Here is a 24977-nt window from a genome sequence, read left to right on the forward strand (position 1 = left end):
GTGGCTAGAGGTTACACCTACAGAATTCTACCTGTTTCTTGGACTGCTCATTTATACCGGATTTACCGAACTGCATGACCTTCATCAATACTGGGGTACAAAGTCTCCTCAGGGTTCTTGGGCTAGAGCTTTCATGTTGCTTAATCACTTCAAAGCTCTGTTGGCTGCTTTACACGTCATGGATCCTGCCACTGAGGGTAATACAGATAGGCTTTGAAAACTGCAGTACTTACTGCACCACCTGATAACAGACTTGTAAAAAGCTGTATCAGCCAAACCAAAACATAGCCATAGACGAACACATGGTCAAATCAAAAGGGGCAATCAGGATTCAAGCAGTATATGAAACAGAAGACAACTAGGTGGGGATTTAAATGATGGGGCATTGCTCATCTGATACAGGCTACACTTAGACATCAAAGTTTACACCGGCAGTCGGGATGGTCATGTGGTTGAGGAATTAGTTGTGACATATGAAAACCAAGGTTACAAAGTTTGGTTCGACAACTTTTATACATCGTAAGTAGTCAGAGAACAGGGGTTCAATGCATGTGGGACTTGTAGGGTAAACTGGAAACAGTTGCCTGATGCATTTAAGTACTTTAAAAAGTGGGGGCGTCAAACCAAGCGTTGAGATATGTGTTGGTGTAGGATAGGGGGCAATGTATTGGCCATACAGTGGAGAGACACACACGTACTGTTACTTTCCTTTCCAATTTTCACAATGCAAATGATTCTACTCAAGTAACAAGGCTAGTCCGGAATAGGAAAGTGGTCCGCCAGCCTGCTGTAATCCACAATTATAATAGACAAATGTGTGGGGTTGACAAGTCTGATCAGTTGATCAACTCCTAAAATGTTTTGCAGAAGCCCCAGAAGTGGTGAAAAATACATATTTTTTCCCACTGTGTTGACATTGCAGTTGTCAACAGTTACCTTCGGCAGTGTAATCACACACCACCTGGCAAGGAAAATCAGCAAACTGATTAGAGACAGATTACATTCAGAGAGAACCTTACCGTCAGTTAGGAGGTATTTATATTAATGACAGGTATCCATCTTGTGACAGACCTTTGTCTGTAAAAACTATAAGCTCATCTTGTGACAGACCTTTGTCTGAGAAATAAGCACTAGTAAAGGGACTCAGATGTAGCGCAGATGTTCACTAGTAATTTTGCCTCTCTTGCATGTTTCCCTTCCCTGTATGATTTCCTCTCTTATCCAAGACATCCTGCATGTCAGCCTCCCTTTATGTTTCATGCATGACTCTAATGTCCTTGGTGATGTAAAGGACTTGTAAAAATAATGTTGTGCTTTGGGAATTGTTCCCGTTCTGACTCTTTGTGTAATTGACTATATGCTAGTTGAATGTAGAAATTGAAGTTGTAAAAACTAATAATTGTTGTTATATGCCTTTCTTTGTTTCATATTTTGTAATTCCAGTTCGATTTTGATGATAGTAGCCCTGAAATTAATGTTGTATAATTTTATGATTATGATAGCGATTTAAATGTGTCTTCAATTTCTGGTTTGAATGAGACAATGTAATTCCCTAAGATTATTCTTTCAGCAAACAGGGAACAGATCCATCAAAGATCCTGTTAAGAATGGTTGGTCAGCGCTTAAAAAAAAACGTTCTCTCTCAATAGATATCACTAGCGCTGCATTCTAAATCCGAATCAGAAAACATTATTGCTATGGAACAAATGTTACTAGCAATTTCTCAAGAAATCTCTAATTTCCCCTGTATGGTTACTTTCTTTATCTTCATTGATTGGTGGGTGGTATCTAGGTCACCTTGAAAGAAAATAAGAACTTGCACGCTTTGCCAGTATCAACAGTAGATTATTAAGTATTGGCCTAGTATTGTCTCTCAGCTGAAACACTGAGTAAGTAAGCTCACACGCAGTGTGCAAGTTATTTTCTTCAATTATATAATCTAATTACCCAGTGAGAAGTCAGAAAATATGCAAATGTTTTATATTATTGAATTGGAATTTCAGTTAATTGACTTAAATTCTTCTAATCGACCCCAACCCTGACGGACTGGTTTCTTACCAGGACGGGCAGTAGCAGTGCCATGTAGCTCCCGCAGACCATGGATTAATAGAACCAAAACACTGATATTGATATATTGTATGGTTAGGCTTGTGCCTTGTGTGGTGTGTGTGTGTGTGATTCTTACCAGGACAGGCAGTAGCAGTGCCATGTAACCGCCACAGAAGATGGCAAAGAAGACAGCGTAGACCATGAGCTTGATGTAGGTGTTAGCGAGTGGGGCAAACAGGTTGACCACTCCACACAGGATCAGGTAGGCCTTGTGATAGTGGTACTTATGGAACGGGTTCTTATCCGCTAGCCAACCAGAGCCTAGCTGGGCTATAGTCTCTGTGATACCTGGAGGGAGAAGGAGTGGGAGAGGGGAGGGGGGGAGGGGGGGAGGAGGAGGGACAAGGAGAGGGGGAGGGAAAAGGAGAGAGGGAGGGAGGGGGAGAAGGAGAGAGTGAGGGAGGGAGTGGGAGAAGGAGAGAGTGAGGGAGGGAGGGGGAGAAGGAGAGAGGGGGAGAGGGGGGAGAAGGAGAGGGGAGGGAAAAAGAGAAGGAGAGGGGGAAGGAGAGGGGACAGAGGGAGAGAGAAGGAGAGGGGGAAGGAGAGGGGAGGGAAAAAGAGAAGGAGAGGGGGAAGGAGAGGGGACAGAGAAGGAGAGGGTAAGGAGAGGGAGGGGAGAAACATCTGTATTAGTCTGTATCAAGACTATTGATGACTTTAATGATGATTTTATATTATGTTCTTTGTCGTCAACGGATCACTTCATTACTCATGTACCTGTCCTATTTAAAGGTTGGTGGGCTGTTGAGTGAGTAGTGCTTCTAGAGACGCACAGACATAACAAGTAGCTTTAGCAAAATGTCAAACCAATGTGCATTCTGTTAGCTTTGTGGCACACATGTTTGGAATGCAAGGAGGCTGTGCTAGCCTTTGTCCAGGTTTCAATCAATCAGTAAATCAATCGGCTTTTTGAGAGAAAGAAAGAGAGAGACCAACCTCTATTAGAGAGAGAGAGAGCGACAGAGAGAGAGAAAGACAGAGAGCGAGAGAGTTCAGCAGCAGTCTTCAAACATGGTGTGACATCTGTGACATCCTCCATCTCAGTCTCCTCCCACACAGTCTCCCACAGAGTTCCCATCTGGAGTCCCGTGTTCTGTCTCGTGTTGGAGAGAATGTCCAGGAACATGTTCCATTTAGCAGGGCACCACGTTGTGGAACACTCCGATAGAAATATATCTAGCCTGAGTGCCAGTCTGTTTGTGCTATCATTACAAGTCCTTGTCACTCATTGTAATGTTTGGCATGACTATGACAGGAATGGAGTAAACAAACTTCTCTTACATGTAGAATACAGAATGACAGAGTCACAATTTCTATTTGTGATGTTTTTATCTGCAGGGTTCTAATTAGTGCAGCGGCTTATCATAAGCAACAGAGTGTTCCTTCATAATGACCTGACTGTGAACCGCTTCCTCCAACAGCTGATGGCAACAGCTGACGGCAACCGCTGACGGCAACCGCTGACGGCAACCGCTGACAGCAACAACAGCCGACAACAACAGCCGACAACAACAGCCGACAACAACAGCCGACAACAACAGCCGACAACAGCTTATGACAACAGCTTACGACAACAACAGCTGACAACAGCTTACTCCAACAGCTGAATATGATAGACAAATCAGTAGATAACAGCAAAACAAATATCCAATGAGTAGATAAGATCTGCATCAACTTCTGTATTCATGATTATCTGTCACATCACAGCTATTGATTATGTGTTGAATTCATTAGTTCTAGTGGCTGATAATGACTGTGCATCTAGAATGGGTTCATCCCAAATGGCAGCCTATTCCCTATAAAGTACAGAACTTTGTGAACACAGATCTATGGGCCCTATATATATATATATGAAAAAGGGTGCCATTCGGGATTGTGGCCTCTCTCTCTCTCCCATCTTTTCTGGAGTCAATGTGAATGTGATAGCTGCTGCAGTGGCTGTATTGATCCTGGGTTCAGAAATAGCTCTGGGCAGGCAGGCAGGCGAGCAGCATCATCCCATTGATCAATGAAATAAAGTAAACAGGTTCCCCATCCCATGCAGTCAAATCAGCGCTAGTCTACGGCCCAAATGGCAGCCTATTGCCTATATAGTGCACTACTGTTGTAGGGAATGGGATGCCATTTGGGACACAACTATAGTGATTTCCACTATAGATGGAGTACTGCAGTGATAAAGGCGCAGTGCAGGGACACACTGCAGTTAGTGGACTTGAATCTACTGTGGACTTATATCAGCTCAGATACTCTGCAGCATTATAGGGTTATCACAGTGTGAGGGTCTAGGAAAAAAATAGTAGAGTTGAGTGATAGCTTTTTTAAGCTGGTAATCTTTTCTAGTCTTATTGATTTGAAAACGTCAACAGCCTTTATCAGAATGAGAGTGTAGTTGGCTGATGGTCTCAAGAAAGGCCATCACAACACATGACTTAATAAAGAGACACCAACAGAGGCTCACTTCGCATAGGCTCGTTGGTCAAAGCCTATGTGGAAATGAATAGGGTTTTCTAGATAAATGACAAAAAATAAGGTCTGAGGTAAACACAGGCTTAGTAGATCCAATACATTTTGTTCTATGAGATATTCTTCATCAGCTAAAGTCACTTTTTGTGAATTTTGAAGCACATCAAACACATAAAGGCTTCTTAGTTCATAAAGATCATGTCAACTGACTAATTAACTCAGCAAAAAAAAGAAACGTCCCTTTTTCAGGACCCTGTCTTTCAAAGATAATTCGTAAAAATCCAAATAACTTCACAGATCTTCATTGTAAAGACTTTAAACACTGGTTCCCATGCTTGTTCAATGAACCATAAACAATGAACATGCACCCGTGGAATGGTCGTTAAGACACTAACAGCTTAGGCAATTAAGGTCACAGTTATGAAAACTTAGGACACTAAAGAGGCCTTTCTACTGCCTCTGAAAAACACCAAAAGAAAGATGCCCAGGGTCCCTGCTCATCTGCGTGAACGTGCCTTAAGCATACTGCAAGGAGGCATGAGGACGGCAGATGTGGCCAGGGCAATAAATTGCAATGTCCGTACTGTGAGATCCTTAAGACAGCGATATAGGGAGACAGGACGGACAGCTGATCATCCTCGCAGTGGCACAACACCTGCACAGGATCGGTACATCCGAACATCACACCTGCGGGACAGGTACAGGATGGCAACAACAACTGCCTGAGTTACACCAGGAACGCACAGTCCCTCCATCAGTGCTCAGACTGTCCGCAATAGACAGAGAGGCTGGACTGAGGGCTTGTAGGCCTGTTATAAGACAGGTCCTCACCAGACATCACCGGCAAGAACGTCGCCTATGGGCACAAACCCACCGTCGCTGGACCAGACAGGACTGGCAAAAAGTGCTCTTCACTGACGTGTTGCGGTTTTGTCTCACCAGGGGTGAGTCGGATTCGCGTTTATCGTCGAAGTAATGAGAGTTACACCGAGGCCTGTACTCTGGAGCAGGATCGATTTGGAGGTGGAGGGTCCGTCATGGTCTGGGGCAGTGTGTCACAGCACCATCGGACTGAGCTTGTTGTCATTGCAGGCAATCTCAATGCTGTGCGTTACAGGGAAAACATCCTCCTCCCTCATGTGGTACCCTTCCTGCAGGCTCATCCTTACATTACCCTCCAGCATGACAAATTCCACCAGCTATATTGCTCGTTCTGTGTTTTACAGCCTCTCTCTCTCTAGCCTGGTCCCAGATCAGTTTGTGCCATCTTGCCAACTCATGACAACTCAAGACCCCACATGAAAAAAAATGCTACAGTTTCCTATAGAATACTACACTACTTACTATAGAATTCCATACTAAACTGTACTATACTGTAGAATACTATACTACATACTGTAGTATCCCTCGATCATGTGTAGTACTTACTATAGTAAATACTACAGTATTATCAGCAAAAAAAGCACTGTAGTAAATACTGCAGTAATGTATGCAAAAACACTAAACTATAGTAAATACTACAGTATTTCATTTGCATATACCCCACCCATTCGTCTTCCCCATATCACAATTTGTGCCACCCATAAGTTATAAACCTACATGCCAAGTATAGTCCATATACAGTGCCGTGAAAAAGTATTTGCCCCCTTTCTGATTTTCTCTATTTGTGCAAACTGACTGTTATCAGATCTTCAACCAAAACCTAATATTACATCAAGGGAACCTGAGTTTACAAATAACAACAACAAAAAATGATATTTTTATTTATTTAATTAACGGAGTTAAGCAACATCCAATGCCCCTGTGTGAAAAAGTAATTGCCCCCTTACACTCAATAACTGGTTGTGCCACCTTTAGCTGCAATGACTCCAACCAAATGCTTCCTGTTAGTTGTTGATCTGTCTCTCACATGTTGTCCAAAAAGTTGACTAAAGTTTGCCAAAAAAGCACCTGGAAGCACCTGGGTGATCATCAAAACTCTTGGAAGAATGTTCTATGGACAGTATAACTTTTTAGAAGACATGAGTCCCGTTATGTCTGGCGAAAACCAAACACTGCATTCCATAGTAAGAACCAAGCATGGTGGTGGTAGTGTGATGGTTTGGTGTTGCTTTGCTGCCTCAGGACCTGGACGACTTGCCTTAATAAAAGAAACCATGAATTCTGATCTGTATCAGATAATTCTACAGGAGAATGTCAGGCCATCCGTCTGTGAGCTGAAGCTGAAGTGCAGCCGGGTCATGCAACAAGACAATGATACAAAACACACAATCAAGTCTTCATGAAAATTGATAGAAAGCAACAAAAATTGAAGTTTTGGAATGGCCTGGTCAAAGTCCAGACCTAATCCCCATTGAGATGTTGTGGCAAGACTTGAAACGAGCATTTCATGCTTTAAAACCCAGAAAAGTCACTGAGTTAAAGCAGTTCTGAATGCAAGAGCGGGCCAAAATTATTCTACAGCGATGTAAGAGACTGATTAACAACTAACAGGAAGCACTTGGTTGGAGTCATTGCAGCTAAAGGTGTCACAATCAGTTATTGAGTGTAAGGTGGCCATTACTTTTTTACCCCAGGGGCATCGGTTGTTGGATGACTTTGTTCATAAAATAAATGAAATAAGTATGAAATTGTTGTGTTATTTGTTCACTCAGGTTCCATTTATCTAATATTAGGTTTTGGTTGAAGATCTGATAACATTGAATTTCAAAAATATACAAAAGTAGAGAATTAGAAAAAGGGAAATACTTTTTCACAGCCCTGCAAAGTATTCCTTACAGGTTATATAATAACTTCACCATCCTCAAAGGGATATTCAATATATATATATTTTTTACCCCTCTACCAATAGGTGCCCTTCTTTGCAAGGCATTGGAAAACCTCCCTGGTCTTTGTCGTTGAATCTGTACTTGAAATTCACTGCTCGACTAAGGGACCTTACATATAATGTGTGGGGTACAGAGACCGGGTTTTCATTCAAAAACACCATTATTGCACACAGAGTGAGTCCACGCAACTTATTATGTGACTTGTTCAGCAAATTGTTTATCCTGAAGTTATAACAAAGGGGTTGAATACTTATTGACTTAAGACTTTTCAGCTTTTGTTTACTAACTCATTTTAAAATATATATATTTCTAAAAACATAATTCAAGTTTGACATTATGGGGTGTGTAGATCAGTGACACAACATCTGAAAAAAGTCAAGGGGTGTGAATAATTTCTGAAGGCACGGCATACCACAGTTTTCATTACTACAGTATTTACACTACAGTTAACTGTAAATACTACACTATACTACTGTAAATAGTATTTAATGTTGTGTTTTTAAAGACTTTAGTCCGGAAAAAAACTACAGTGAATACTACAGTAAAGCCTGCAAAAAACAGTACAGTGAATACTATAGTATTTACAGTATATCATAGTATACTATAGTATGTTTTCATGTGGGACAGCACAAACAGATCTGGAACCAGGACCTCTCTCTCTCCACTCCACTCTTCCTGGAAGCCAAACGGCTTGGGAATGGGAAGTGACAGAGGCTCTCACCTCTGTCAGTCATCCAGTCAGAAAAGACAGGCAGGTGTTTGTGCTACATGCCTCCCAGCGATAACCCTTAACAAGCTCAAGGTCCAACTACAAGGCAGAAGGATTGCTTTTCAATTCCTCTCACTTCAAAGAGACATTTAATCAAATCAAATGTATTTTATAAAGCCCGTTTTACATCGGCAGGTGTCACAAAGTGCTAGTGAGGTTCCCCTGTTAAAGCAGCCCACATGAAAAAATACTACAGTTTATTATAGAATACTGCAGTACTTACTATAGAATTCTATATTAAACTTTATCCCTCAATCATGTGTAGTACTTACCATAGAATGTTGTAGTATCCTGTAGAATACTACAGTAAATACTACAGTGTTATCTGCAAAAAAACAATGTAGTAAATACTACAGTAAATACTACAGTAATGTCCACAAAAACACTTCCCTTTTTTAACTATAGTAAATACTACAGCATTTAATTTGCATGTACCCTGCTCATTTCCTTCCCCCATGTCGCAATTTGCGGCACCCAGAGGTGAGAAACCTACATGCCAAGTATTGTGTTCCCTACAGGTTATTAAAAAAAAGCAGAAGCGCTGTATTATCTATTCAGACCCCAGTCATACATACCTACAGATTCTGGAATATTTGCACTTTTAGAGTTTCTCCAGTAGGTTTCCTGAAGGTGAAACCCTCCACTTCTATGTCAAAAAAGATATATAGTAAACACTACAGTAATATCCATAAAAACACTACAGTAAATACTACAGTATACTGAAGTCTGCATATACTATATTATAAACTGGGTGGTTCAAGCCCCGAATGCTGATTGGCTGACATATTTTTACTGCTCTAATTACGTTGCTAACCAGTTTATAATAGCAATAAGGCACCTCAGGGGTTTGTGGTATATTGCCAATATACCACGGCTAAGGGCTGTATCCAGGCATGGAGAACCTTAGTGGATGGCCTATGCTCTGAGTTAAAGGGTTTAACACAGTGAGGTCTTTAGTCCACAAAAACACTACAGTGAATACTACAGTGAAGTCCGCAAAAACACTACAGTGAATACTACAGTAAAGTCCGCAAAAACACTACAGTGAATACTACAGTAAAGTCCGCAAAAACACTACAGTGAATACTACACTAAAGTCCGCAAAAACACTACAGTGAATACTCTAGTTTTTATACCATAGTATACTATATAATTTTTTTTAATGTGGGAGGGTTTTAAATCACGTTAGTCAGCCCTCTTTCCCCCCAGTCTTTCTCATTACTAAACAATCTCTGTTGGCTCATCTCCCCACCTCTTTTGTAAACATCCCCACCTCAATGATTATGAGGGAACAAAATCAACCAGGCACTTCAACATTGGACAGAAAATGTATAAATCGGGATGCCCTCCTGTTGCCACAGCAACCAGTTTTACACACTAAGCCATTGCCTAGCGACCCCAGTGGATCTGCCGATGGTGGCCTGACATGAGGCCTGGCCTGGAGCATAGAAATGTAAATAATAGAATGAATAAACATGGACTGGAATGGGAATGTGCATTCTATTAATTATATTTCTATGGTCTGGACTATGGTGGCCCTCCTCTCGGTCTGAGCTCAGCTAGCTGAAAGGACCTCTTTCAATGGAGGTGGGGAGGGAGGGAGGGCGGAGGGAGGGAGTGAGGCTGGGGGACATGTTGGGTTTGTTGTGGCGTGCGTGCGTGGGTGGGTGGCAGTCTCTCTCTCTCTTTCTCTTTCTCTCTCTCTCTCTCTCCATTTGCTTTCTGGGAACATGGAACATGACATGGCAGCAGAATGTGAGACAGAACGCATGTGTGCTGAGAATAACTCAATGCTATCATCCCTGCTCCTCTCACAGACAGGCTCAGACTGACTTACTTTAATACACAAAGTCTGTGAGCAGCATAGGCCATCCATTTATGTTCTCCATGGCACCCTCTGCTCATTTAGAGGTACTTTGGGTTCAAGACGGAAATAGAGACATCCATACCCGCTGTTGAGTTTGTCTGGGGTCAGCATTCACAGACTGACTGGATCCCGGCCCATATGGACGAACCTCTGTGTTAGACCTACATTCATTCACATACCACTTCCATTCCCTAATCTCAGAAGCCAGAACCAAATTGTGTGCACTAGTTAGCTATCTACTCAATATGACAGTCTGTCACAAGATACATCTCTAGTCATAACATTCCCTCCATTACTACACACAGAGCAAAGGACTGTTGTAACAGACATTCTCTTGGGAAACCGTTTGGCTGAACTAGTTACCCACAATCATAACTCACTAATATAGCACATTCATCACTCCAACTGAAGACACATGAGGTTTAGTCCAAAAAGGCACCATATGCTCTTAAATAGTGGACTACAAAAGTAGTAGAGATCTGGTCAAAAGTAGTGCATTATATAGAGGACAGGGACCCACTTGGAACAAAACCATAGTTTAGGCTAATAGAGGACAACAACCCATTTGCTAATTAGCTAGTACACTACAGTAAAGATCCATATCACCTACTAACATTTTACTAAAGTACACTACAGCACAAGTTTAAAGTTTTTAATTGTCAGTGTGCACAAGCACATTGAAAAGCCTTTCTTGCTTGCTTTTTCCCAAAAATGCAATACTGGTAAGCTATATACAGGGACAGTTCCAGGGTCAGTGCCAGCACCATATTACAATGTGCAGGGATACATGAGTAGGTGTAACGCCCTACCCAGAGAGAGGGGTTTTTTGTTCTTTATTTTGGTTAGGCCAGGGTGTTACATTGGGTGGGCGTTCTATGTTCTTTTTCTAGGTTTTTGTATTTCTGTGTTTTGGGCCGTGTGTGGCTCCCAATCAGGCACAGCTGAAGTTCGTTGTTGTTGATTGGGAGTCACAAATAAGGAGCATGTTTTTCCTTTGGGTTTTGTGGGTAATTGTTTCTGTTAGTGTTTTGTACCTGACAGGACTGTTTTGCTGTCGTCTTTTGTTTATTTTTGTAGTGTTCTCTTTTTCATAAAAAATTCTAATGATGAACACATCCTCCGCTGCGTATTGGTCCACCTTTTCCGACGATGACTTCTCTGTTTCATCTGACGACGAAGACAGCCGTTACAGTAGGAGGGTTAGATATGTATAGGGGTAAGGTGACTATATACAGGGACAGTTCCAGGGTCAGTGCCAACACCATATTACAATGTGCAGGGATACTGGAGTGATAGAGGCAGATACAGTATGTATAGGGGTAAGGTGACTATATACAGGGACAGTTCCAGGGTCAGTGCCAACACCATATTAAAATGTGCAGCGATACTGGAGTGATAGAGGCAGATACAGTATGTATAGGGGTAAGGTGACTAGGCATCAGGATATATGAGTAAACAGAGTAGCAGCAGCTTATATGATGATTGTATGTTCGCGAGTGTAGAGTCAGTATGAATGTGTGTTATGTGTGTGTGAGCAAATTGTGTGTGTGTGTGTGGTGTGTGTGTGTGTGTGTGTGTGTGTGTGTGGGTGTGTGTGTGTGTGTGTGTGTGTGTGTGTGTGTGTGTGTGTGTGTGTGTGTGTGTGTTAGAGCTGGGACGATACAAGTATTGCAACCTTTTTTTCCATGGCAAAAATGAAAAACACAAAGCAGACCAAACTCTTTGGTCCTTTTTAAAAAACCTTCTGTATATAAAATATTGTGTTCTATAACCTGGGAAATAACTACATGTGACTCTGGATGACATCATAATGATGTTTGTTTCCAACATTAGGGATGTTTTCCTAATGACGTTAAATCCGCTTTGTGTTTTCTTTCCTTGCCACATTAACAACTATCGCGATACTGGTATGGTCCCGGCCCTAGTGTGTGTGTGTGTGTGTGTGTTGGAGTGTGTTTTTGTTCGACCTTATGTTATTTTTAGTTCTACATTGAGTCTAACTATCTATGCATAGTCACTTTAACCCTGACCTACATGTACAAATTACCTCGACTAACCTTTACCCCAGCACATTCACTCAGTACCGGTACTCCCTGTATATAGCCTCGTTATTGTTATTTTGATGTTACTTTTTACTTTAGATTATTTAGTAAATATTTTCTTAATACTTATTTTCAGAAAACAGCTGTAACAGCTGTCTTCAGAAATGGACCAAGGCGCAGCGGGAATGTGGATACTCATGTTTTTTAATTAAAAAAAAAGGAGTAAAGTATCCACTGGACAAAAACAATAAAGACGACAGCAACAGTCTTGCAGGCACATACAACGCAGTGCAAGGACAACTACCCACAACCCCAAAGAAAAACACACACTCCTATATAGGACTCCCAATCAAAGGCAACTCAACACACCTGCCTTCAATTGGGAGTCCAATCACCCACACAACATTTAACAAACACAAACCCCCTGCCACATCCTGACCAAGACTAACACAATTACGCCCTCTGCTGGTCAGGACGTGACAACTGCATTGTTGGTTAAGGGTTTGTAAGTAAGCATTTCACAGGAAGTTCTACACCTGTTGTATTCGGCGCACATGGTAAATACATTGTTGAGTTTAGAGCTTGCAAGAAAGGCATTTCACTGTACTTGTGCACGTGACATTAAAACTTGAAACTTGAAAAACTACAAATAGAAGGATCAAGTCAGATAGTCCGTGTAGCCATTTTGTTTGCTATTTATCAGTCTTATGACTAAGAGAGAGAACTTGTTCAAGAGCCTGTTGGTGTCAGAGATGTAGCTCCGGTACCGCTTGCCATGCGGAAGCAGAGAGAAGAGTCTATGACCTGGGTAGCTGGAGTCTAACAATTTTCCCTGCCTTCCTTTTACTCCGCCTGATATAGTGGTCCTGGATGGCATGGGGGTCTCGGCGCCAGTGATTGTACTGGGGAGTCCGCACCCCCCCTCTGTAGCACCATAAAATCGAGGGAGGTGCAGTTGCCATACCAAGCGGTGTTGCACAGATCCATACCAAGTACTAACATGGTACTCCAAGAGCGTCTGCTAAATTATTCTAATGCAAATGTAAGTGTATGTACTTGAAATTGTTAAAAGCACATTCAGCCATCTGGCTTTAGCTACAGTATGCACGTGGTGTGTACAGCTAGGCTAGCGGTCTGGTCAGAGGAGAAAGATGTTTATACTGGGGTGTTCCCCTATATACTGCACTACATTTGACCAGGATCCTATATAGATAATAAGGGTACCATTTAGGACGCAAGCCTGGTTTTCATACAGAGTGGCCTCAGCCTCATACTACTGAGCTGAACTCGATGGCTCGGGCCACTGGGCCAAAGTTCAGGTTTTATATAAGAACGTGTTACATAAGACTACAGGGTCTGAGTCTGCGCTGCTACAGCACTCACAAATAATTCATAAATAGCGTAAGAACAACAAGATGACTATAGCTGAGGACTATTTTTTTGCCTCACTTCTAAAAACGATTTCTAAAAATCTATCCAACCACAACTGCACAGAAAGCTGGTTCTACCTCTAAACACAGTGCCCTGAAAACTACATATTTGAAGATATAGTATGTTTTGCATCATTTTCTAAAATGAAACCTGTCTCATAACCCCTGCAAAGAAAACTAGGTAGTCGGCTGAGCTCGTTCTACATGACTAGGCATACGAAAAACTGGACATTTGAATCTTGCATATATTCATAGAAACATTGTGGAACATTTGGCTCATTCAATTACTGTACTGGCTTTCCAGATTGATTGCCAATAGCTTGAGGTCGTTTGGATCAATTACTTTGCCAGTCATGCTCTGTTGGTTACATAGGCAAAATTGCCACGGGGGACATGGCAAAATGTGTTGAAATGCAGGAATCTAGCTGTTTTACAAAAACAATCTGCTTTCCCCATAACAATATTGTTATTATTTTGGGGGGGGTTAGGGGTAGGTCCCCCGGAGCCCCACATGCGTTAGTCCGGCCCTGCTCGGAAGCACTGCATGTCCTCTGCTCAGCAACGCAGTCTATAGACATTCGCACAGTCTATTCGCGCTCTTCCCTCACTCATTTCAGTCAGGGGCGATACGAGGGGGGAGGGCCCGAGGTGGCACCAGCCTACCCTGAAATATGATTGGTCACCCTTGGTGATCCCCCCCCATTCTCATTGGGTCAGAGCGCAGTCAATCGCGGTCAGACTTGAAGAGGACAAAGACGGAAAGCTCGTTCTGGTTTTCCCGTTGTACGATATGAAAACTGACCCGGCACCTCTGGCAGGCTAAAGCAAAGGCACCAAAACAGTACCACGTCGTCTTCTGGCGCTGACCCGGCACCTCTGGTAGGCTAAAATTAACACACCAAAACAGTACCACGTCGTCTTCTGGCGCTGACCCGGCACCTCTGGTAGGCTAAAATTAACACACCAAAACAGTACCACGTCGTCTTCTGGCGCTGACCCGGCACCTCTGGTAGGCTAAAATTAACACACCAAAACAGTACCACGTCGTCTTCTGGCGCTGACCCGGCACCTCTGGTAGGCTAAAATTAACACACCAAAACAGTACCACGTCATCTTCTGCGCTTCTGTCAGAAGGAAAACTTACCAGAATTACCTAGTGGATACTGACTGAATACGGTCGGGAAACAGACTAGGGAGTCGGGATCAACATTCAACGACACAAATGTCCGTTTTTGTCCATGGTATGTTCACAGTCAATTATTATATACTGCTCAAAAAAATAAAGGGAACACTTAAACAACACATCCTAGATCTGAATGAAAGAAATAATCTTATTAAATACTTTTTTCTTTACATGGTTGAATGTGCTGACAACAAAATCACACAAAAATAATCAATGGAAATCCAATTTATCAACCCATGGAGGTCTGGATTTGGAGTCACACTCAAAATTAAAGTGGAAAACCACACTACAGGCTGATCCAACTTTTATGTAATGTCCTTAAAACAAGTCAAAATGAGGCTCAGTAGTGTGTGTGGCCTCCACTTGCCTGTATGACCTCCCTACAACGCCTGGGCATGCTCCTGATGAGGTGGCGGATGGTCTCCTGAGGGATCTCCTCCCAGACCTGAACTAAAGCATCCGCCAACTCCTGGACAGTCTGTGGTGCAACGTGGCGTTGGTGGATGGAGCGAGACATGATGTCCCAGATGTGCTCCATTGGATTCAGGTCTGGGGAACGGGCGGGCCAGTCCATAGCATCAATGCCTTCCTCTTGCAGGAACTGCTGACACACTCCAGCCACATGAGGTCTAGCATTGTCTTGCATTAGGAGGAACCCAGGGCCAACCGCACCAGCATTTGGTCTCACAAGCGGTCTGAGGATCTCATCTCGGTACCTAATGGCAGTCAGGCTACCTCTGGCGAGCACATGGAGGGCTGTGCGGCCCCCCAAAGAAATGCCACCCCACACCATGACTGACCCACCGCCAAACCGGTCATGCTGGAGGATGTTGCAGGCAGCAGAACGTTCTCCACGGCGTCTCCAGACTCTGTCACGTCTGTCACGTGCTCAGTGTGAACCTGCTTTCATCTGTGAAGAGCACAGGGCGCCAGTGGCGAATTTGCCAATCTTGGTGTTCTCTGGCAAATGCCAAACGTCCTGCACGGTGTTGGGCTGTAAGCACAACCCCCACCTGTGGATGTCGGGCCCTCATACCACCCTCATGGAGTCTGTTTCTGACTGTTTGAGCAGACACATGCACATTTGTGGCCTGCTGGAGGTCACGACGCTCTGGCAGTGCTCCTCCTGCTCCTCCTTGCACAAAGACGGAGGTAGCGGTCCTGCTGCTGGGTTGTTGCCCTCCTACGGCCTCCTCCACGTCTCCTGATGTCTACTGGCCTGTCTCCTGGTAGCGCCTCCATGCTCTGGACACTACGCTGACAGACACAGCAAACCTTCTAGCCACAGCTCGCATTGATGTGCCATCCTGGATGAGCTGCACTACCTCAGCCACTTGTGTGGGTTGTAGACTCCGTCTCATGCTACCACTAGAGTGAAAACACCGCCAGCATTCAAAAGTGACCAAAACATCAGCCAAGAAGCATAGGAACTGAGAAGTGGTCTGTGGTCCCCACCTGCAGAACCACTCCGTTATTGGGGGTGTCTTGCTAATTGCCTATAATTTCCACCTGTTGTCTATTCCATTTGCACAACAGCATGTGACATTTATTGTCAATCAGTGTTGCTTCCTAAGTGGACAGTTTGATTTCACAGAAGTGTGATTGACTTGGAGTTACATTGTGTTGTTTAAGTGTTCCCTTTATTTTGTTGAGCAGTGTATTTAAAAAGAAACATGGAATGGGCATAAGGTAAGGCGAACTCCACCTATAATAAAACAACTATAATAAAACTCAGTTTTCATCTTTTGTGTCTTCATAATATAAATAAATATGCATGTGTGCATCATTATAATGCAACTCAGTGTTCATATTTTGTGAATTTGTTATATTTGCCTTCAAATACCTTCATTAATGATAATGGTGACTTATCCTTCCACTTACACTGGGTTTACAAAATACCCTTTCATATAGGCCTCAAAATACCCCATCCATACAATCCATTTGGGAAGTTTTCAGACCCCTTTACTTTTTCCACATTTTGATACGTTACAGCCTTATTCTAAAATGTAAATAAATGACTAAATAATAATCTCATCAATCTGCACAAAATACCCCATAATGACAAAGCAAAAACAGGTTTTTAGAAGAAAAAAAAATCATTTTTTTTGTGGAAATATCACATTTACATGAGTATTCAGACCCTTTACTCAGTACTTTGTTGAAGCACCTTTGGCAGTAATTTACAGCCTTGAGTCTTCTTGGGCATGACACTACTAGCTTGGCACACCTGTATTTGGGGAATTTCTCCCATTCTTTTCTGCAGATCCTCTCAAGCTCTGTCAGGTTGGACGGGGAGTGTTGCTGCACAGCTATTTTCAAGTCTCTCCAGAGATGTTCGATTTGGTTCAAGTCCGTCTCTGGCTGGGCCACACAAGGACATTTAGAGACTTGTCCCAATGCTACTCTTGCATTGTCTTGGCTGTATGCTTAGGGGTGTTGTCCTGTTGGAAGGTGAACCTTCACCCCAGTCTGAGGTCCTAAGCGCTCTGGAGCAGGTTTTTATCAAGGATCTCTCTGTACTTTGCTCTGTTAATCTTTCCCTCGGTCCTGACTAGTCTCCCAGTCCCTGCCACTGAAAAACATTCCCACAGCATGATGCTGCCACCCCCATGCTTCACCATAGGGATTGTGCAGGTTTCCTCCGGAAGTGACGCTTGGCATTCAGGCCAAAGAGTTCAATCTTGGTTTCATCAGACCAGAGAATCTTGTTTCTCATGGTCTGAAAGTACTTTAGGTACCTTTTGGCAAACTTCAAGCGGGCTGTCAAGTACCTTTTACTGAGGAGTGGTTTCCCTCTGACCACTCGACCATAAAGGCCTGATTGGTGGAGTGCTGCAGAGATGGTTGTCCTTCTGGAAGGTTCTCCCATCTCCACAGAGGAACTCTGGAGCTCTGTCACAGTGACCATCAGGTTATTGGTTACCTCCCTGACCAAGGCCCTTCTCCCCCGATTGCTCAGTTTGGCCGTGCGGCCAGCTCTAGGAAGAGTCTTCGTGGTTCCAAACTTCTTCCATTTAAGAATGATGGAGGCCACTGTGTTCTTGGGGACCATCAATGCTGCAGACATTCTTTGGCACCCTTCCCCAGATCTGTGCCTCGACACAATCCTGTCTCGGAGCTCTACGGACAATTCCTTCGACCTCATGGCTTGGTTTTTGCTCTGACATGCACTGTCAACTGTGGGACCTTGAATAGACAGGTGTGTGGCTTTCCAAATCATGTCCAATCAAATGAATGTACCATAGCTGGACTCTAGTCAAGTTGTAGAAACATCTCAAGGATGATCAATGGAAATAGGATGCACCTGAGCTCAATTTCAAATCTCATAGTAAAGGGTCTGAATACCAAAGGTTTTCTAAAAGCCTGTTTTTGCTTTTTCATTGTAGGGTATTGTGTGTAGATCGATGAGGAAATTGTTGTTTTTTAATACCATTTTAGAGGAAGGCTGTATAGTAACAAAATGTGGAAAAAGTAAAGGGGTCTGAATAATGCACTGTATACCCCTCCATATGCACCCCTCCATATATACCACTCCATATACAGTTGAAGTTGGAAGTTTACATACACCTTACCCAAATACATTTAAACTCAGTTTTTCACAATTCCTGACATTTAATCCGAGTAAAAATTCCCTGTTTTAGGTCAGTTAGTATCACCACTTTATTTTAAGAATGTGAAATGTCAGAATAATAGTCAAGATAATGATTTATTTCAGCTTTTATTTCTTTCATCACATTACCAGTGGGTCAGAAGTTTACATACACTCAATTAGTATTTGGTAGCATTGCCTTTAAATTGTTTAACATGGGTCAAACATTTCAGGTAGCCTTCCACAAGCTTCCCACAATAAGTTGGGTGAATTTGGCCCATTCCTCCTGACAGAGCTGGTGTAACTGAGTCAGGTTTGTAGGCCTCCTTGCTCGCACATGCTTTTTCAGTTCTGCCCACAAATTTCCTATAGGACTGAGGTCAGGGCTTTGTGATGGCCACTCCAATACCTTGACTTTGTTGTCCTTAAGCCATTGTGCCACAACTTTGGAAGTATGCTTGGGGTCATTGTCCATTTGGAAGACGCATTTGCGAGCAAGCTTTATCTTCCTGACTGATGTCTTGAGATGTTACTTCCATATATCCACATAATTTTCCTACCTCATGATGTCATCTATTTTGTGAAGTGCACCAGTCCCTCCTGCAGCAAAGCACCCCCAAAACATGATGCCGCCACCCCCGTGCTTCACGGTTGGGATGGTGTTCTTCGGCCTGCAAGCCACCCCCTCTTTCCTCCAAACATAACGATGATCATTATGGCCAAACAGTTCTATTTTTCTTTCATCAGACCAGAGGACATTTCTCCAAAAAGTACGATCTTTGTCCCCATGTGCAGTTGCAAAGCGTAGTCCGGCTTTTTTCTGAAGGTTTTGGAGCAGTAGCTTCTTCCTTCTTCCTTGCTGAGCGGCCTTTCAGGTTATGTCGATATAGGACTTGTTTTACTGTGGATATACATACTTTTGTACCTGTTTCCTCCAGCATCTTCACAAGATCCTTTGCTGTTGTTCTGGGATTGATTTGCACTTTTCGCACCAAAGTACGTTCATCTCTAGGAGACAGAAGGCGTCTCCTTCCTGAGCGGTATGACGGCTGCGTGGTCCCATGGTGTTTATACTTGCGTACTATTGTTTGTACAGAGAAACGTGGTATCTTCAGACGTTTGGAAATTGCTCCCAAGGATGAATCAGACTTGTGGAGGTCTACATGATGTCAAGCAAAGAGGCACTGAATTTGAAGGTAGGCCTTGAAATACATCGACAGGTACACCTCCAATTGACTGAAATTATGTCAATTAGCCTATCAGAAGCTTCTAAAGCCATGACATTTTCTGGAATTTTCATAGCTGTTTAAAGGCACAGTTAACTTAGTGTATGTACATTTCTGACCCACTGGAATTGTTATATAGTGAATTATAAGTGAAATAAGCTGTCTGTAAACAATAGTTGGAAAAATGACTTGTGTCATGCACAAATTAGATGTTCTAACCGACTTGCCAAAACTATAGTTTGTTAACAAGAAATTTGTGGAGTGGTTGAAAAGCGAGTTTTAATGACTCCAACCTAAATGTATTTAAACTTCTGACTTCAACTGCATATAGCCCTCCATATATAGCCCTCCATATATACCCTCCATACATAGCCCTCCACATAAATCCATCCATATATAAGACCTCCATATAGCCCTCCATACATAGGCCTCCATATATACCCCTCCATATATAGCCTCTCTATATACCCCTCCATATATAGCCCCTCCACATAAACCCCTCCATATATAAGACCTCCATATATACCCCTTCATTAACCTGTTTGGGATAGGGGGCAGTATTTTCACGGCCGGATAAAAAACATACCCGATTTAATCTGGTTACTACTCCTGCCCAGAAACTAGAATATGCATATAATTAGTAGATTTGGATAGAAAACACGCTAACGTTTCTAAAACTGTTTGAATGGTGTCTGTGAGTATAACAAAACTCATATGGCAGGCCAAAACCTGAGAAGATTCCATACAGGAAGTGCCCTGTCTGACAATTTGTACTCCTTCTAGGGCATCTCTACTGTAATGTGACATTTTCTAAGGCTTCCATTGGCTCTCAGAAGGCGCCAGAAAGTGGAATGACGTCTCTGCAGTCTCTGGGCGAAAAACAGCAGTCATTTTTGTGAGTGGTCAGGCAGGGAACAATGACACTGGAGTGCGCGTCCATGAGACGACTCCATGTTTTTCTTTCAGTCTATGAATGAATATAACGTCGCCCGGTTGGAATATTATCGCTATTTTACGAGAAAAATCGCATAAAAATTGATTTTAAACAGCGTTTGACATGCTTCGAAGTATGGTAATGGAATATTTTGAAATTTTTTGTTACGAAATGCGCCCGCACGTCACCCTTCGGATAGTGACCTCAACGCACGAACAAAACGGAGCTATTTCAATTTAACTATGGATTATTTCGAACCAAAACAACATTTGTTGTTGAAGTTGAAGTCCTGGGAGTGCATTCTGACGAAGAACAGGAAAGGTAATTCAATTTTTCTTATAGTAATTCTGAGTTTAGTGAGCACCAAACTTGGTTGGTGTCAAATTAGCTAGCCGTGATGGCCGAGCTATCTACTCAGAATATTGCAAAATGTGCTTTCGCCGAAAAGCTATTTTAAAATCTGACACCGCGATTGCATAAAGGAGTTCTGTATCTATAATTCTTTAAATAATTGTTATGTTTTTTGTAAACTTTTGTCGTGAGTAATTTAGTAAATTCACCGGAAGTATGCTAATTCTGAACATCACATACTACTGTAAAAAGTTGTTTTTTGATATAAATATGAACTTGATTGAACAAAACATGCATGTATTGTATAACATAATGTCCTAGGAGTGTCATCTGATGAAGATCATCAAAGGTTAGTGCTGCATTTAGCTGTGGTTTTGGTTTTGTGACATATATGCTTGCTTTGAAAATGGCTGTGTGATTATTTTTTGGCAGGTTACTCTCCTGACATAATCTAATGTTTTGCTTTCGCTGTAAAGCCTTTTTGAAATTGGACAATGTGGTTAGATTAACGAGAGTCTTGTCTTTAAAATGGTGTAAAATAGTCATATGTTTGAGAAATTGAAGTTATAGCATTTTTAAAGTCAGATGCAGATACTCCCAGGTTTACATTGTTGTAACATGCAGGGTGCGGGTCTCCCTCCAGCGATGGAGGAATTGCTCCTGGCAGGCTAGTGCAGTGAGGTAAGGGGGAGGTCCTCGAGTAGGGCTTCCCCAACCCCTACCTGTACGATACCTGACAGGGGTGATGAATATGTCTGCATGTTAGTGCTGAGACTTGACTACTAGGGTTGAGTGGGATGCACCGACCGAGAGTGAACATTATTGGGATGGTCGTGTTGGCGGTTGTTGCTACCAGGTCTCAGGTTCGCCTGAGTGCGAGACTTTACACGTCAAGGTGGGAGCTCTCTCCACGCTCCTCGGAGCATGTAGTGGAATGGCAAGCGGCAATCATTATGTTGACATTACCAGGCCTCAGGCTTGCCTGAGTGCGGGACCTCGCATTGTATAGTGCGATGGTCTCCTCTACGTTCAAGACTCGAGGTGGGAGCGCTCCATGGACCTGGTGGGATAGGCCACTGCACAGTGCAGGCATAAGAGCTTGGGAGACTAGTGCGAGGAGGTAAGGGTAGGGCCCTCTAGCAGGGCCCCATCAGCCCCTCCTGGCAGGACGTCGGCCAAGGAATTAATGTCTCTAGCATGTCAGTGCAGTGAGGTAAGGGGAGAGCACTTAAGGTATTTGTATTTCGCGCCACGCTCTACCATTGGATATTGGTGAGGCGTTCCGCTAGCGGAACGTCTGTCCCTAACAGGTTTTAATACCCCTCCATATATGCCCTCCATATATAGCCCCTCCACATACCCCTCCATATATACCCCTCCATATATAGCCCCTGCCTACTTGCCCGGTATGGTCCTAATGCCTACAGCCTACTTGCCTGGTATGGTGACCTAATGTCTACAGCTTGTCTCAGGGGAAGGTTGATCGACTGTCTGAGACTCACCTGCCACAGAGATGATGAAGGAAGCGTCCATGGCATCTATACCCAGGTTCCTGGCCCGGGCAGACAAATGGAAGTAGGGGATGAAGTAAGCCAGCTGGCTGAACACCACGGACCAAGTGTAGATGCAGAAGAAGGGGTTCTTCAACAGGGAGAAGTCTAGGACTCTGTTATTTTTCACGGCCGGTGGGATGTGATCATCCACAGTGGTAGTGCCATTAGGTGAGGAGAACCCAAACACAGTGGAACCGTTTAGGCTAATGGTACCGTTCTGTTCCATGAGGCTGGGGCTGTCTATGGTGGCCGTGGGGGGTGATGCCTCCTGAACGTGCCCATTCACACTGTTTTGTACCAGCTTGGTCAGTTCAGGGTTTGGTGGAGGTGGGGGCCTGTGGTAGCTCTGACTCAACCCAAGTGTGGAGTCCTTCTCTGAGGTCTCAGTGTCCCAGTGCAGGGGTTGTGGAGTTGAAGGAGAAGAGTCTGATTTGGCGATGCCATTGGTTAACGTTGTGGATCTGTTAAAGCAGCATCCATTCTGAGGGCGGTCCTTCTCCTTCTCTGGACCTATCAGAGGGCTTTTTTGGATGGATGAAGATGAGGATGAGGAAGGGGGTGGTGCAGGCTTCACGTGTATGGGTCTTAGCAGCATCCCAGAGGCCACCAGGTTTAACATCAGGCCTCCTAGGATTAGCAGAGCTCCTATAAGAGGAGCATAGGGGTGTTACGGAGTCATTCTAGAATAGCATTATGATATTCCCATAATAATTAAATCATTTCCACATCCCAACAACAGATGTGTGTGTATATATGTGTGTATATGTGTGTATATGTGTGTATATCTGTGTGTGTGTGTGTGTGTGTGTGTGTGTGTGTGTGTCAGTACCTTGCCAGGCGTACTGATCCAGCAGCAGCTGAGTGAAAGGGGCGAGGGCGAAGGTCAAGCCCATCCCAGATCGCCCAATGGAGTATGCCGTCGCTAACCTCTTACGGAAATATGTTGCCGTGACAACAGAGGTGGCTTGGTACAGGAGTGCAAAACCAAGGCCTGAGAGGGGTTACATGACATACAATAGTATATAGACAGCAGTATGTTGACACCCCTTCAAATTAGTGTATTCTGGCTATTTCAGGCACAACCGTTGCTAGCAGGAGTATAAAACCGAGCACACCGCCATGCAATCTCCATAGACAAACATTGGCAGTAGAATGGCCGGTACTGAAGAGCTCAGTGACTTTGGCACCGTCATAGTTTCCAAAAAGTCAGTTTGTCACATTTCTGCCCTGCTAGAGCTGCCCCAGTCAACTGTAAGTGCTGTTGTTGTGAAGTGGAAACGTTGAGGAGCAATAACAGCTCAGCCACGAAGTGGTAGGCCACACAAGCTCACAGAACTGGACTGCCAAGTGCTGTAGTTGTCCTCAGTTGCAACACACACTACAGAGTTCCAAACTTCCTCTGGAAGCAATGTCAGCACAAGAACTGTTCGTCAGGAGCTTCCTGAAATGGGTTTCCATGGACGAGCAGCCGAGCACAAACCTAAGATCACCATGCCAAGCGTCGGCTGAATTGGTGTAAAGTTCAACGCCATCGGACTCTGGAGCAGTGGAAACGCATTCTCTGGAGTGATAATTCACGCTTCAAATCAAATCAAATCAAATTTGATTGGTCACATACACATGGTTAGCAGATGTTAATGCGAGTGTAGCGAAATGATTGTGCTTCTAGTTCCGACCATGCAGTAATATCTAACAAGTAATCTAACAATTTCACAACTACCTTTTACACACAAGTGAAAAGGAATGAATAAGAATATGTACATATACATATAAGGATGAGCAATGGCCGAACGGCATAGGCAAGATGCAGTAAATGGTATAGAGTACAGTATATACATATGAGATGAGTAATGTAGGGTATGTAAACATTATATAAAGTGGCATTGTTTAATTAAAGTGACCAGTGATACATTTATTACATCCAATTTTTAATTATTAAAGTTGCTAGAGATTTGAGTCAGTATGTTGGCAACAGCCACTCAACTTTTGTCCGACGGACAAATCTGGGTTTGGTGGATGCCAGGAGAACACTACCTGCCTGAATGCATAATCCCAACTGTAAAGTTTGGTGGATGAGGAATAATGGTCTGGGGCTGTTTTTCATGGTTCGAGCTAGGACCCTTAGTTCCAGTGAAGGGAAATCTTAACGCTACAGCATACAATTACATTCTAGATGATTCTGTGCTTCCAACTTTGTGGCAACAGTTTGGGGAAGGCCCTTTCCTGTTTCAGCATTACAATGCCACTGTGCTCAAAGTGAGGTCCATAAAGAAATGGTTTCTCGAGACCGGTGTGGAAGAACTTGACTGGTCTGCACAGAGCCTTGACCTCAACCTCATCGAACACCTTTGGGATGAATTGGAACACCAACTATGAGCCAGGCCTAATCGCCCAAAATCAGTGCCCGACCTCACTAATGCTCTTGTGGCTAAATGGAAGCAAGTCCCCGCAGCAATGTTTCACAATCTAGTGGAAAGTCTTCCCAGAAGAGTGCAGGCTGTTATTGCAGCAAAGGAGGGACCAACTCCATATTAATGCTCATGATTTTGGAATGAGATGTTCCACAAGCACATGTCCACATACTTTTGGTCATGCAGTGTATTTATGATCAAATACATTATGATCATCACAGA

The 24977-nt window shown here is 43.3% G+C and overlaps 1 protein-coding gene and 1 non-coding gene across 5 annotated transcripts in view; one reads left to right on the plus strand and one right to left on the minus strand.

Moving 5' to 3' along the window:
* The window catches only part of LOC106566395 (putative monocarboxylate transporter 5), a 66886-nt gene that overhangs the window by 17931 nt on the left and 23978 nt on the right, over nt 1-24977 (minus strand). For all 4 annotated transcript variants that reach the window (XM_045692902.2, XM_045692901.2, XM_045692904.2 and 1 more), the window contains 3 exons: nt 23174-23335; nt 22294-22989; nt 2186-2397 (listed from right to left, as the gene is read on the minus strand). In XM_045692902.2, coding sequence (XP_045548858.1) covers nt 2186-2397; nt 22294-22989; nt 23174-23335 — 1070 coding nt within the window. The remainder of the gene's footprint in view (nt 1-2185; nt 2398-22293; nt 22990-23173; nt 23336-24977) is intronic.
* LOC123726254 (U7 small nuclear RNA) lies at nt 8757-8810 on the plus strand. Its single transcript, XR_006758645.1, has one exon. It is a non-coding gene; the product is annotated as a U7 small nuclear RNA (small nuclear RNA).

Source organism: Salmo salar, chromosome 13 (genome assembly GCF_965601325.2).
Source record: "Salmo salar chromosome 13, fSalSal1, whole genome shotgun sequence".
Taxonomy (NCBI): Eukaryota; Metazoa; Chordata; class Actinopteri; order Salmoniformes; family Salmonidae; genus Salmo; species Salmo salar.